Source organism: Amblyraja radiata, chromosome 1 (genome assembly GCF_010909765.2).
Source record: "Amblyraja radiata isolate CabotCenter1 chromosome 1, sAmbRad1.1.pri, whole genome shotgun sequence".
In the NCBI taxonomy this organism is placed as follows: domain Eukaryota; kingdom Metazoa; phylum Chordata; class Chondrichthyes; order Rajiformes; family Rajidae; genus Amblyraja; species Amblyraja radiata.
The window spans coordinates 10,910,619-10,924,965 of record NC_045956.1 but is presented as its reverse complement, the minus strand read 5'-3'; the positions used below and the strand labels follow the sequence as shown (position 1 = coordinate 10,924,965).

At 36.6% G+C, this 14,347-nt stretch overlaps 1 protein-coding gene across 1 annotated transcript in view; it reads right to left on the bottom strand.

Annotated features, from left to right (window-relative positions):
• Positions 1–14,347, bottom strand: part of lrba (LPS responsive beige-like anchor protein) — a 672,999-nt gene that overhangs the window by 487,583 nt on the left and 171,069 nt on the right. Inside the window, exons 32-33 of the mRNA XM_033017677.1 lie at positions 14,171–14,304; positions 7,746–7,807 (exon numbers count right to left, since the gene is read on the bottom strand). Coding sequence (XP_032873568.1) covers positions 7,746–7,807; positions 14,171–14,304 — 196 coding nt within the window. The remainder of the gene's footprint in view (positions 1–7,745; positions 7,808–14,170; positions 14,305–14,347) is intronic.

The window sequence follows — 14,347 nt, the reverse complement described above, 5'->3', positions numbered from 1 at the left end:
ACTACTTGATTTTATATCTCAATTTTTTCTGAATAATTCTACAAAGTAAGAATTTCAAACAGATGATCAAGAATAAAAAGATTAACCTAACCATACCAATGATTAAGAAGGTAAATTAATTCAAGATCATGCAAAATCTAATCATTTCCAATTCATGCAGTTATCTAATAGCAACCAGGACAACAATTAGAAAATTATAATTTATTTTATTCATATCCTTCATGCTGGAAACTGGGACTGGATATTTTCCAGGTATTGCTGAATGCAGACATAAACTACTCTATTAGCTGAGAAACTGCAAATGGATGTGACATAATGTGCTGACAGCCTGTTTTCTAATCATACAGAGGGAAGTCAATTGAAGAAGCAACGTAGAAGAGGGCAACATTTCCCTCTGGAATTCCTGTGTTGTTGCTTCAGAATTGAGGTTACTAGCCTCCAACAACCACAAACAAATGTGACTACATTTTTCATCTGACTTCAATTTTACTAAAATTCCATGAAGCTACAATTGATCAAAATTTTATTCTAATATAAATATCAGTCAATTAGCTAGCTTTTAGAACAATAGTCAAAGGACCTCAAGTCGGGTTAGCATGGTGAATACTTACAAACTGATAATTTAGAGTACAAACTGATAATTTAGAGTACAATTTTATAACAGGTAGTCATAGCCAGTAGATACATTTGAGATACATCCAGTACATTTCCTTGGTGTTACGTGCAGGGAAATGAATTAGCTGAAGATTTTCTCTTGATGCCCTGCCCTCACAAAACAGTCAAAAAGAGAAAAAACCCACTCTATACTGTCTAATGACTCCCATTATCATTTAAAAGGTCGTCTCAAATGCCTTCATACAATCATCATCATCATCATGATTGAAAACATCAACGGGCATGGTGCCTTACAATGCGACAGTGATCGCAACTTCTACTGAACTTCATACAAGTTATACCCTAATTTTTAAGTCCTAAAGGCCTGGTAAAATTCAACTGAATTTGTACTACACCCTCGCAAATCCCAATGTATCAAGGATTCACCCTTTGAAGAAAATGTCTGCAAAAATACCAACTCTGTGTCCATTATAATAGTCTTGGATTAATCAAGTTATACTTTTGTTCATTACAGCCTATACCACATATAAGTTTCTGTTTCTGGCTACCCAACGTGGAATGTCTTCATAACTGGATAACACATTCCCAATCTATTTCAAGGCACAGATCTTTCATCCTGTTGCTACAACTCTGGCTATGACTTAACTGTTTTTCCGCAAAAGACCAAGGAAGGGTGATGGTGTTGAATGCCTATGTCGTCAATGAATAAGCAGTCTAGCATTTGTGTCCTTATCATCCAGATGGTCCAGAGCAGGATGGGAGCTAGCAGAAGATGACTGACCAGCATTATTACAATGTTTATCATTTAAAATAACTAAAGATAAGATCCACATTTAATAATTGTAACAGAATGTGCAGCAGATTGCCAAAGTATGATGCAACTTTTCAGGTGGAAAAGTTTAGAAACCAAAGGAGAGAAAGAAAAGATACTAAATCCACGCAAGTGAAGATGAACATTTTGAAGGAAAATACAATTTTGACAACTATTTGAAAGGGCAGGCTGTATATTAATGAATTGTGACCTTATTTTCAATGTAATCTTTCTCCTGGTACAGAGGTCGCCTAATTTATTTTGTCATCACACCAATTCTGTTTTTTTCCCCCTTTGCCTTCAGTCCAACCCCCCACCAATTCTCCATTCTAATTGTAAAAACAGAATTTAAAAACAAAATTTTGTTAATCTCAGTAAATATTCAAATATTTTTAACACTCAAAAGCAGATTTCTAGAGATACAATGAATCCAAAGTTATTTCCTACATGAATATATGAGGAATATCAGTGCTTTTGAGCTTAAAACCTTGGGTACCATGATAATTGTTCAACATAACCATCTGATTTCCAATGGTATCCATTCCTTATGAAAACAAAAACATCTATTTTCTTTCCAATATTATATAAAATTGAGCCAGAAAGGCTAACCACTTTCTTTTGGTGTTGTATTTCTAAACATAACTGATCTAACCAAAGCTTTATGTAGAGGTAACATAATTTACACTCCAACATATTCAAGTCCCTTGAGACAAGATCCAAGGCTGCATTAGCCCTTTAATATTTTTTTTCATGTTTTAATGATTTCAGGACTTGGACTCCTAAATCTCTCAAGTCTTCCTGAATTACTAGCTTCTCAGTTCAGAAAATACTATGACATATCTTTCTTGTGTCCAAAGTGGATGACCTCAATTCCCCACACTGCACTCCATATGCTACATTTCTGCCTACTCACTTAATCTATCATTGTTCATTTGAAAAACTCTGATCCCTCTCCACAACCAAACTTATTGCATCAACAAACATAGGTTACATCTGAACTGAAAATTATCATGGAAACTTTATTATTAACGCTTTTGTATTGCAAATCCCATATTAGGTGCAGTACGATTTTCATTCCGATACTAACTTACAACTGAAATAAAAAGCTGAACTGCTGTCTGGTTGGCTGGAGGCATACACCACCTTTTCTTTTGTTTGAATGTCAAAGTGAAACATTGACTGAAGTTAAACATTTATATCTATTTTTAATACTACAAACCTTGGTAGAACAAAATACACTGCACACTACTTAAGATACCATTATCACTCAAGTGGAAAAACCCTTTACATGGCAACTAAATACATAAAATAGTATAAACTCTCCATTGCATTAACACACATTAATATTACAGATGAAAATAGTGAAATAGTTTTGTTCTATGTGAATAACGAAAGCAAAATACCATCCCCAATATGGTAAAAACAAATGCCCCTACAAAGCTGAACGTGTGCAACATTTTTTAAATTTTACTCTCAAGAAATATCTTAAACCTTTCGCTGTGTGATGGTTCAACTGTCATCTAAGACACCTATTCTGTCTGGAATGTAGCACTTTAAAGCTACTTTTTTTTATATAAGTCTGCTGCATCCGCTTCTGATAAATGAGAAAAGAATAGATGACCTGGCAGAAGGCTCAGACAATAACATGTGATTTACAGGACATGAATTCAGCTACTATAAGATTTATCTGACAGGCCTCTCCGATAGTGGACTGTTCAGTATCCGATAGAATGATTTCTAGTCTGGGAAATCAACAACTGAGTAGCCATACACATTATTTATTTATTAGATGTTTTGGGTTGAAACCATTTTTAAATGATGCACTTCAAAAAGCGCAGCAATAAATACAGCTTTAAAACTGGAATTGAGGTAATGTTATTGGAATATATGTCAGACTGAATTAGTATGGGGCCAAAAGGACATTGATAAAATGGCCTTGAATGGCATGACAATGGATTAAAGAAACAAAAGTTACTCCAATAAGCTCAGGATACTTGAAAGAAAAACACTAATATCAAAAATATATCATAGCAAGGATAATAGCACAGAAGAAATGTACACCTTCTTTACATGTTAGACGATTTTATGTTCGCATAGCATTTTGTTAAATCAGATCATCTCTAATCTTTATTATATTAGTAACACAAGTAAAGGTATTCCCAATGCTTTAGCTCAACAATAGCAAACAGTAGACATTAACCCCAAAATAATTTGTTGCCTTTCTATTTAACATGCATGTTCATGCCCCCTTTTGAAAATGTTGTCTCATTTTTTTCTATAACATATTACTTGAGTCAAATGAAAATCAAATATAATTATTAGACAAATAGGTTGAAGTCAACCCAAAGAGCCTACATGTTACTTATATGTACAGAAAACCGCACAATTAAGCTCAGTAAGTTTGAAATCTGCTGCAATAAAGCAGACTGTTTTGATTTGCATCTGCAAAGGACATTTTTGCTGAATACATTTACTGCAAACCTACTTGCATGGTTGGTAATGAACATAAGTCTACAGTATGGAAACATATATAATGCATTTCTGTGACCCATATCAAAAAAAATTAAATCAGTCATAATTATTGCAATGAATACAATTTAATTGCTGTACAGCAATTGAATTCTATACAGCTTCCTGTATACTATTTCTTCGAGAAAGTGTGCTGAATTAAACAGCAAAAATAACAAAAGCTACATGGAAGATTTATTTTAATGAAATAATTCATTCAAGGTATTTTCAAATATTACAATTTAAGAACAAAATATAAAACACCTACTTTTACCTTTTAATGCCAGTTTTTGAAAACATTTGCAATATCTAACAATTTCATTCATAATTGTACATCCTGTGAAATGAACTGGATTGAGCGAAATGCATTGCAAAATATGTCAAAGTCACATGTAAGCAAGCAATCCTCAGCTACTAAAATGTAGAGTCATAAAAATCTATGGAAAAGCCACAGAAAACCCTTTCCAGTAAAAAAAACTAAATCGATACTCAACAATGAATGTAACAATTATTCTATTTTAGTCTGCATCATAACAATGGATAGCACATTTGAAGCTATTAAGCTGAGACTAATCTTTATGTGATTAAAATCATGATTTTATGACCTGTGCTTTTTGATCTTTGACACTCATCCCACTCCATCTACCCTACAAAATTAATTAAGATTTTAAAATGAAAATACCACATCCCACCCCATCTCCCCTCTAAAATTAATCAACCACAATGTATCCAATACCTACATCTTCAAAGGGTCTCACTGAATTCTTAACTCAGATTTCATGCGTTCATGTCAGCAAGATGTGGCCTTTTAATTATATTTGTAATGCCTGATATATATATATGATCTAAACTTAAACAACGTTTCCCGTCTTAAAAAAAGTTATTTTTTCTCGACAATTCATCTTAACTCTCCACTATAAAATGTTTCAATCCATCTAAATCTCACCATCCTCCAAGCAATATAATGAACCCACAAGATCAATCTCCCCGACCTCCATGAAATTAGAATGGCATTAAAACACATCTATGACATGTATGATAAATAGGTACATCAGGCTTCGTAATCTATTAATGTAGCCCATACAAGTTGCAGCATTTTGGTCCATAAGTTTCAGCCACAAAAGAATAATCTTAGGAATCATATTACAGGTGCAACTTGCTTGTGCAAGGGAGAGGGAGAGGTAAGCAAACCAGAGAATAACAGATAGGGACAGCAGGGCCTGTGGGGGGTGAGGTCAATGGAATGATGGGCGATGTTTGAATAAGAGGTTGGGGGCAGGGGGGAGGGTGGTCGCTCAAAGAAGGGGTGGGGGGACATTCAAATAAGAGATCGGGGGAGGCAAAGAAGAGTTTGGGGAGTGCTCGAAGAGGTGGAGGATGGTGCTCGCAGATGAGGTGGAGGAAGGTGCTCAAAGAAGAGATGGGGGGGGCTCAAAGATGAGATAGGGAGCTCAAAGAAGAGGTGGGGCGCTCAAAGAGGTAGGGGAGCTCAAAGACGTGGGGAGGGGTGCCTGAAGAATGGTGGGGGGGGGGGCAATCGCAGAAGAGGTGGAGGGGGCTCGTAGAAGAGGTTGGGGTGGGGGGCTCGAAGAAGGGAGGGGCTCAATGAAAGTCAGATGACAAGCGTGTGAGTGACGAGAGTAGGTGTCCGTCCGCAATGGAATCCACAGCAAGATAATTTGTGAAGGAGCTAACACCCTTTCCAGTTAGTTACATTTTAGTTATGGAATAAAATTGCTCTTTTGATAGAGCACAATGTTTACATGTAATTCCCATTATTTACCAGTCCAATATAGTTCATCCAATTCAAAAAATTAATATAGATATATTAACCAAGATATTATTACAAAGATCAATGAGGATCTTCATCTACAGCATCGTAACAACATTGTCTATCCAATCATTTATCCACATTTACAGCAAAAATATCATAGCTGTATTTCTGCCCCCACAGAACACAAATATCAGCATACTTAGTTCTGCGAATTATATACATCAAGTAATGGATATCACCGTGCATGTAATTTAAAGGTGAAATAAACTGAAATCTGTTGAAATTCCCTTTGAGTCAACCTTCAATAAAATGTTTTACTATAAATAATTGTACCAATTAAAACACACGATATCCTTCACACTTCCTTTTATACTGCTTGTAATTTATCTTGTACAATCTCTAATGTAGTAAGTTAAAATATATTCACAGATGCATTGTTCTGCTTAGTGGTTTATTTTGAGATCTATTAAGTGTGATATTCTCAAGTAAATGTGCTTATTGCACCATATTGACATCATGTAGCATTGACTTTTCACACCTTCTATGATTCTTTCATTTATATTCATGACCTATCCGTCAGCACAGCCTAAATAAATTTGGCAACATACTCACTAAAATGAATAAATCGATGCAAAGGAACATTAATGATGCATTATCCTTATTTGTCAGCCAAGTAAACCTTTAGGTTGTAAATGAAGGTCAAAAGCTTTGAAAAGGGTCAGAACCCATGACCTCCGAAGCCTCATTCTCACCAGTTACAGCTCTTGCTTTATTCATGGTCTCAAAGTAATGTGTTGAAAACTTCTGAACACATAAATTAATTTCCAAGTTAGTACAAAAGGAAATATCCAAATAAAGATACTCACTGCCTCACCTAAAGAATCTATATATTTTTATATTTTCTCAAATGAGAAAAAAGTAAATCAAAATTAATGATCTAAAAGGGAAAAAAAGCTTATTTCGGATCCCTTATAAACAGCACAGTGAATGATTAACCTTGCATGAGATTATTTTAAAACACAAAAGCAATCAAAATGAATTTAGCTGTACAATTTCTTAAATATTTCTATAATTCACCAAGTTGACTGTAAAATGTGTTTATTATAATCAGTGGTGCAATACATACATCCGAACATGAACATGCAGGATGAATTCCATCAGGTCTATATCAAAGGAGCAGCAGACGACTCCGAAAGAACCCTTCTTCATGCAGGAAAACCATGTCCAAATTTGCTGTTGGAAACAGCAGAGGATGCGGGTTCCTCCAATCCCTTTCTACGTTTTCCCCAAAGAACAGGAGTATACTTGACGGTATAATAATTTGGATGACACCGATATCACCGATTCATGCCCCAACGCACGAAATATGTTGATAGGTGATTAAGTCGCCCAACCCCCAAAATCTGTTCATCAAAATGGCCAAAAACCTTTGAATATCTATAAATAGCTCTAACATTAACAGGCTTGGTATCTAATAAAAGCAAAATCAAAAGTATCATACTATTAATAATATTAAATATTACAATAATCGAATTAACACAGATTTTAATATACCCCAAAATTTCAATTAATGCAAATTTTAAATGACCTAACTTACATACTTCCTTTCAAGCGTTTCCACGATACGGAGATGACTGAAGTGACTAAACCTGTAGATGTCCCAGAACAGAATGACTATAACAATAGCCTCCTGTGAAGAGGGACTTCTATGTTTACAAGTGGCTCTCAGAACAATATTTAAACTGGCCCTCTCACAAAAATGTTATGCCTCCTTGTCATTACCTGTTCCAATTTGGTATACTGCACAAACATCACCAGACAATCAGCATGCTACGATGATAGTTCAATAACATGTGCCACCATTATAATTTGAAGTAGAGGGCACTATTTAATTTGCAGTGTAACAGTAAACACTATCCAGTTATTACATACATTGTTTGATTTTCAATTCCTGTTCGTTCAATAATAAACATTTCAGTCAGTGGAATAATATGCCACAATTTCAACAGTATTTATTTGTGACCTGCAAAGACTTACCTGGGAACACAGTAACATGACCAACTCCACAACAGAACTGCTGGATTTCATACAGACCAAGCCTAAAAGGCAGAAAAAGCACCAAATTAAAATGCATTTGTAGAAATAAGGAAAATCTATATAGTATGGTTGCAATAATTATTTGGAGGTGGAATGGGACTGACCACTTTGGTTTACAAGGAATCTGCAACAACTAGGCCAAATGGCCTTTTACTAGCTGTAACAATTCCTTGAATCCTATTTGATTCTTAACAGGACACCATCCTTATTAGAATATTTCAGAACATTTCAATCACCTTCCGCAAATCTTCAGCAATAGTAATAGTTTCAACAGAGCATTTACTGGTATTCAAATATTGTGTTTTAAGTGCTATTTTTGGTATTTAAGAACATATCTGAATATTCTTGGTTCTTGGTTTCTTGGTCCTTCAAAATATTCCAAATGGAATTTAAACTGGAGGTACTGAATGTAAAATTCAGAATCTCTGGTATCAGCAATAGTGCCTGCATGAAATGACCAAGGATTCAAACTTGATTCCACACATCACAGTACATAATCTACACAGAAATTTCAATGTAATATTACAATATTGTGATCGTTGCACAGATACAGGATAAAGGATACAACAGTCTGTATTTGTAAAATCAACTGGAATTTTAAATCTGCAATCATTTTAATTTTGGAACAGCTTTCTATTTATTTCAGCGCTGCTGATAGCCAAAACCCAAGATATCAGTTTGCTCTACTATTTTACTATCAATTGAAAATGCTGAATTTAAATTGAGACGGTCGTCAAATGTAAAAATCGATCTATTTCTTGGTTGTGCATCTATTTTGGTTTGCACAACTAAAGAAAACAAATGTAACAATTAGAACAAATGAATGAAAGGTGGAATACAAATGCACATTGCAAGCAGCTATATATCAGTTCCTGACATAGCACCATACAGTTGTCTGATACAAGGAGTCTATTTTTTTCTGCTTACTATAACCATCCCAGTGACAAGGATTCTTCAGCTGACTGATCACTATTCCCTACACCACTACAATAAATGATTATGAATGATGCGGATTTGTTAGTGCTTCTTAATAAACTGCCCTGATGCAGTTTCCCTCTTCCTGATACAAGGTCATTATAAAATGCTGTGATAAGTTTACACGATTACTGTGCTGAATCCAAGAACCATTAGCCTTCATGACTATAATGTAATCTTTTTTCCTTGAGTGTTCTGGAAAGCTGTACTGTGCAACACTTGCACGGCTAAAAATCCATATGTATACAGATTAAAGATTTCAACTCAATTTCATGCAAATTTGAAAAGGGAGTCTTCATCCAAGGATCACTGAGTCATTGGTAAAACTAATATTCTGTCTGCACAAATTAGATTTGAATGTTTATATCATATTCCAAGGAGAGATCAGTGACACCGAAAGTGAAATAAAAGGTGAATATATATATATAATGTTCTCATAACATCTAAGAAATATCATGCCAAATAAAGATGAAAATTTCCCTTTACGAAACTAAGGAATTAGAGAATTTTTGCATTCAAGTTAAATAATTGATTGAATTTTCTTTTCATTCATTAGAGTAGCTCAAATCAACTGCAGGGGGTTCCCAACATATTTCTCACTTTTATTTTGAATAATTTGAGTAATGTATCAACGATTGCCATTTTTTTTAATGGTCATCTCTCCTCCCATCTCTTTCTCCAAAATTGCTTAGTTTCTGTTTCAAAATGTTACAATAAACCGTATTATGTGCCTTACCACGGCACCAAATGTGTACAGCATATGTCATATTGATCCACAATATCTACATTTTGCTACCCATACCACACAGGTTATTATATATGCAGAGAGGGGAAATGGCTCCATGACCTTTGCTTTCTCCGTTACTCTCTGCCTTCAGCCCTCCAGCTATCAATCAAGTTTCCATTTTGTTTTCAGGCAGCAGACATCCCAAACACTCTTATTAGTACTTTGACCCTTGACCCCCTCTCTGTAAACCTAGCAGAACCAAAAGCAGTTTAAAAAAAGGCACTAGCTACTTTATGGGTTTCATGGGATTACAAAGGGCTTTTATGAATATTAAAATGACAAGTCTTAACTTCATTTTGTTTCCTATTCACTTCCTTTTGCACAATGATCAAACAAGGTTAACATGCTTGAAAGCATCACAAGGAAGTCTGCCCTCTATCAATAAATTAGCTAATTATATAATAATGTAGTTGTCAAAGTAAAATGAATCCATTGTTTTCTTGAGAGATGTAACATTGTGAGAGGAAACAGTGACAAGATATGTAGATTGAAACTAAACAGGCAAGACATGAAATTTATTATTAAATGGATATATATTCAATTTAGATTCAGGCATACAAATATGAAAATAAAATATAACTGGCATAGACAAATTATGTGACAGGAATAGAATATGTATGTATAGTTCCCATGTGCATTTTACACCATGCTTTTTTGGTGTTAAAGATAAAAGGCACATTTGCTTTTAATATACATTATACATTTTAATATATACATTTTAATAACATTATGCATAACCCTTGCATCATGCTATCATGCTACAGCATTTTTCACCACTCTTCCAGCTCAGGAGCACACACTCAGAACAATTTATTCTTTCCCCATTCTAAACTGGAGCACATTGTGGAATATCTGAAACTAATCAAAAACATTTAACAGCATTAACTATGTATTAAGATCTAAATCTCGAGTTCCATCCTCAACTCGCCCAAGCATTGATTAACTCACGTTGATTATTCCAAAGCCTTCCCAGACAATTGCATACATCCTATCGTCCATAAATCTGAGGTGACCAAACTTTGTACGTCTCTTCTAAGAAGTGCAGTTCAAGCATCAAATGATTCAACTATCATTCAGTCTTTGGCAACCGGGAGATCAGGTAGGCCCAGACGGACTGAGCAAAGGTGTTCAGCGAAACGATCGCCCAGTTTACGTTTGGTCTTATAGGCGTAAACAGGTGGAGATGGGAAGATGCGACTCGTGGTGGTATCTCGTTGGAGGGGGCAAAAATGTCAGAGGATTATGTGTTGTATGCAATGGCTGATGGGGTGGAAGTTAGGGACTAGGGGGACTCTGTCCCTGTTGCGACTGGGGGTAGGGGGGAGCAAGAGCGAACCCCCGTTCCCTAAAAATGGAGGACATCTCTGATGTCGTGTATGGAACACCTCATCTTGGACACAGATGCAGCGTAGACAGAGGAATTGAGAGTAGGGGATGGAGTCTTTGCAGGAAGCAGGGAGGGAAGAAGTGTAGTCTAGATAGTTGTGGGAGTCAATAGGTTTATAATAGGCATCAGTTGATAGTCTATTTCTGGTGATGGAGATGGTGAGATCAAGAAAGGGGAGGGAGGTGTCGGAGATGGTCCAAGTGGATTTATGTGCAGGATGGAAATAGCTGGTGAAGTTGATGAAGTCTATGAGTTCTGCATGGGTGCAGGAGGTAGCACAGATGCAGTAGTCAAGTTCAGGGATAAGGCCAGTGTACGCCTGGAACAGAGATTGTTCAACTTATCCTACAAAGAGGCAGGCGTAGCTGGGGCCCATGCGAGTGCCCAAGGCTTTGTCTTTGATTTGGAGGAAGTGGGAGGAGTCAACTAGCACCTGAAGTTCCTTGTTTCCCCAAGTTATGGACGCAATCCAGTCCATCACAAAACCAGCCTCCCCAACACCAATCGACTACATCCACTTTTTTTGCCTGCCTCAGAAATCAGCCAACATAATCAAAGACAATTCACACCCGAGCCATTCCCTATCCTCCCTTCTCCTGTCCGGTAGATGACACAAAACCTTAAAAGCAGGTACCACCAAATTCAAGAACAGATCTCTCATATTCTGACCTTGCACTCTACCATGTTGCGGTCCATATACTTTTATTTCCAAATGTACTTTCTCCGCAGTTGTAACACTATATCCTGCTCTCGGTTTCGCTTTTTGTTACACTCATGTATAACATTATTGTACTCATTATGATATGATTTGCCTGGATGGCAGGTTGTTTTTCACTGTATCTGGACAAAATCATCCACCATTATAGCTCTCAACACTTGTGTCCCACAAGGTTAGGTCCTCAGCCCCTTACAATACATATACTTACAACGAAGTGCCCTTTGATTACGTGGCAGCTCTCACTTATTTTAACTGCTGATACCTTACTTTACAATTCCAACCGGACTAGAAGGGTGGGGAAGGGTAACATGAAATTTATAGAATTATAGCAAAGGAGATCATTTGGCCCATCATGTTTATGTTGCCATTTTCTCAGTGCAATACTCTGATTCCATGCATTGACCCTTTCTCCACAGCCTAGCTAGTTTTCTCCACCATGCATTATCCAATTCCCTTTTCAAAGGTCGCGATACAAAACTGCCTCGAAAATACCATATCTGCTGGCACCATTGAAATAGCTACTTTGCTGAAGGTTTCTAAAGTGAAGAGACATCTGATTGAAGGTTCTCCTCTCAACCTTCTCTTCCCCACAGAAAGCAGTCCTAGTCTCTTTAATTAACCCTTGCTTGTAACAGTAATCCCTCATCCCGGGAATCATACTCATAAATCTTTTCTGGACCTACTCCGAGGTTTTTACATCCTTCCTATAATGCAGTGACTGGAACTGAAAACATTATTTCAGTTGAGACAAGATAGGGTAGCACATTAGCATAGCTGGTGAAGCTACTGTCGTACAGCACCACAGACTCGGGTTCGATCCTGTCCTCAGGGACTGTCTGTGCGGAGTTTGCACCTTCTCTCTGTGCTCCAATTTCTTCCCGCATCCCAAGTACATGTGGGTTTGTAAGTTAATCAGTCTCTGTAAATTGCTCCTGGTGGTGGGATCGGATGCAATATTGAGATAACATGGAATTAATGTAAACACGTTTTGTGTCAAAGTGCCTGTTTCCACTGTATCTTTCAATCAATCAATCAAGACCAAAGTTTCCACACAACTTTCCAGTTTTCTGTTGATAGTTCCTCAATGTGCTCTGCACTTTCAATCCTCTTGGGTTCCTCTCTCCAGGACACCTTTTAGGCTAGTATCCTATATACTATAATACCTTGCCTCACTCTTACAGCATAAAATGCATTACATCACATTTCTCCATACTAAACTTCATCTCCCATACATCTGCCCTTTCCACCAGCCTGTTTATAACCTGCTGCAAGCTAACACTACCCTCTTCACAATTCATAATACCGTGATGTTCTGCATCATTCACAAACTTAGCAACTGTTCCTTGCAGCTTACACCTGAGGTCCCTAATATCAATGAAAGAAAGCAAAAGAAAACAATCCTTGGGGAACACTGTTGAGCAGCTAACTTCGTAACCAAGCAATTAATGTGTATTTTATACCATGAACTTTAACTATACTGAGAAGCATATTATGTGGCATCTTATCAAAAGCATTCGGTCTGGTCTATGCTCACCACTTTGACTACATAACCTCATCCACTCTAGATTAAAGAATTTCTATCAATCTGGTTAGACACAATTTTCCTTTAACAAATCCAAGTCATCTTGCCATTTTCCTCCAGGTGACTATCAATTCTGTCCTGGATCAGTGTATCTAAAAATCTTCATCAAGGACTGTCTAGTCTGTCATTGCTGGCCTTATCCTTATTCCTTTTACTTTTGAACAAGGGAGAAGCAATTACTATTCTTCAGTACTCTATCTCCGCACCCTAGTGCCTGCAATTGCAAAATAAATTGGGTAGTTAAACAAGGAACAAAATCAAAATAACGGAAGTCTGAAATGAAAACAAAATATATTGAAAATTCTGAGCGAAGGTGAGAGAAATTGTTAAAAACTGAAAATGGTGGAAACTTTCAGCATCTGTGGAAATTCTGACCTGAAAAGTTAATTCAGTTTCCCAATATTTTCTGTTTTATTTTGGATTATCTATCATCAACAGCGTTTTTTATGTTCAGAGAAAGAGTAATCTAGCATAATAGACTATCACATTCATTGATTAACACTGTTTCTCTTTCCATAGATGCTGGCCTCAGTTATTTCTAGCTTTTCTCGTTTTCACTTCAATTACCAATAGTACATAGAATGAAACTGGCCTGAATATTAACTGAAATGTAGAGATAAGATGACAGAAGTAAAATCCCATGGTTGCTGTCATTGCTCATACATTAATCAAGTTCCATAAAATCTAAGTTAGACAAAAAATACTGGAGAAACTCAGCGGGTGAGGCAGCACCTATGGAGCGAAGGAATTGGCGACATTTCGGGTGGGAGACCCTTCTCCCGAACCGTCGCCAATTCCTTCTCTCCATAGATGCTGCCTCACCCGCTGAGTTTCTCCAACCTTTTTTTAGTGTATCATTAATCAAGTACATTCTATAGGATGTAATATATGCCTTCAATTGCACTTGAAAACTTACTTGTACCCTCAATGAGCAATTCTTGCCCATGACTGCCCAGAAGAGTACGGGAAAGAAAAGGAGCAAAATCGACAAAGATTTCCCTCAGAAGAGGTGCAGCCTTCTCCAGTGCACGTTCAAGCCTGGCCGTAATACTAAAAAAGTTAAACAAAGTTAAATATTATAAACTCTGCAATA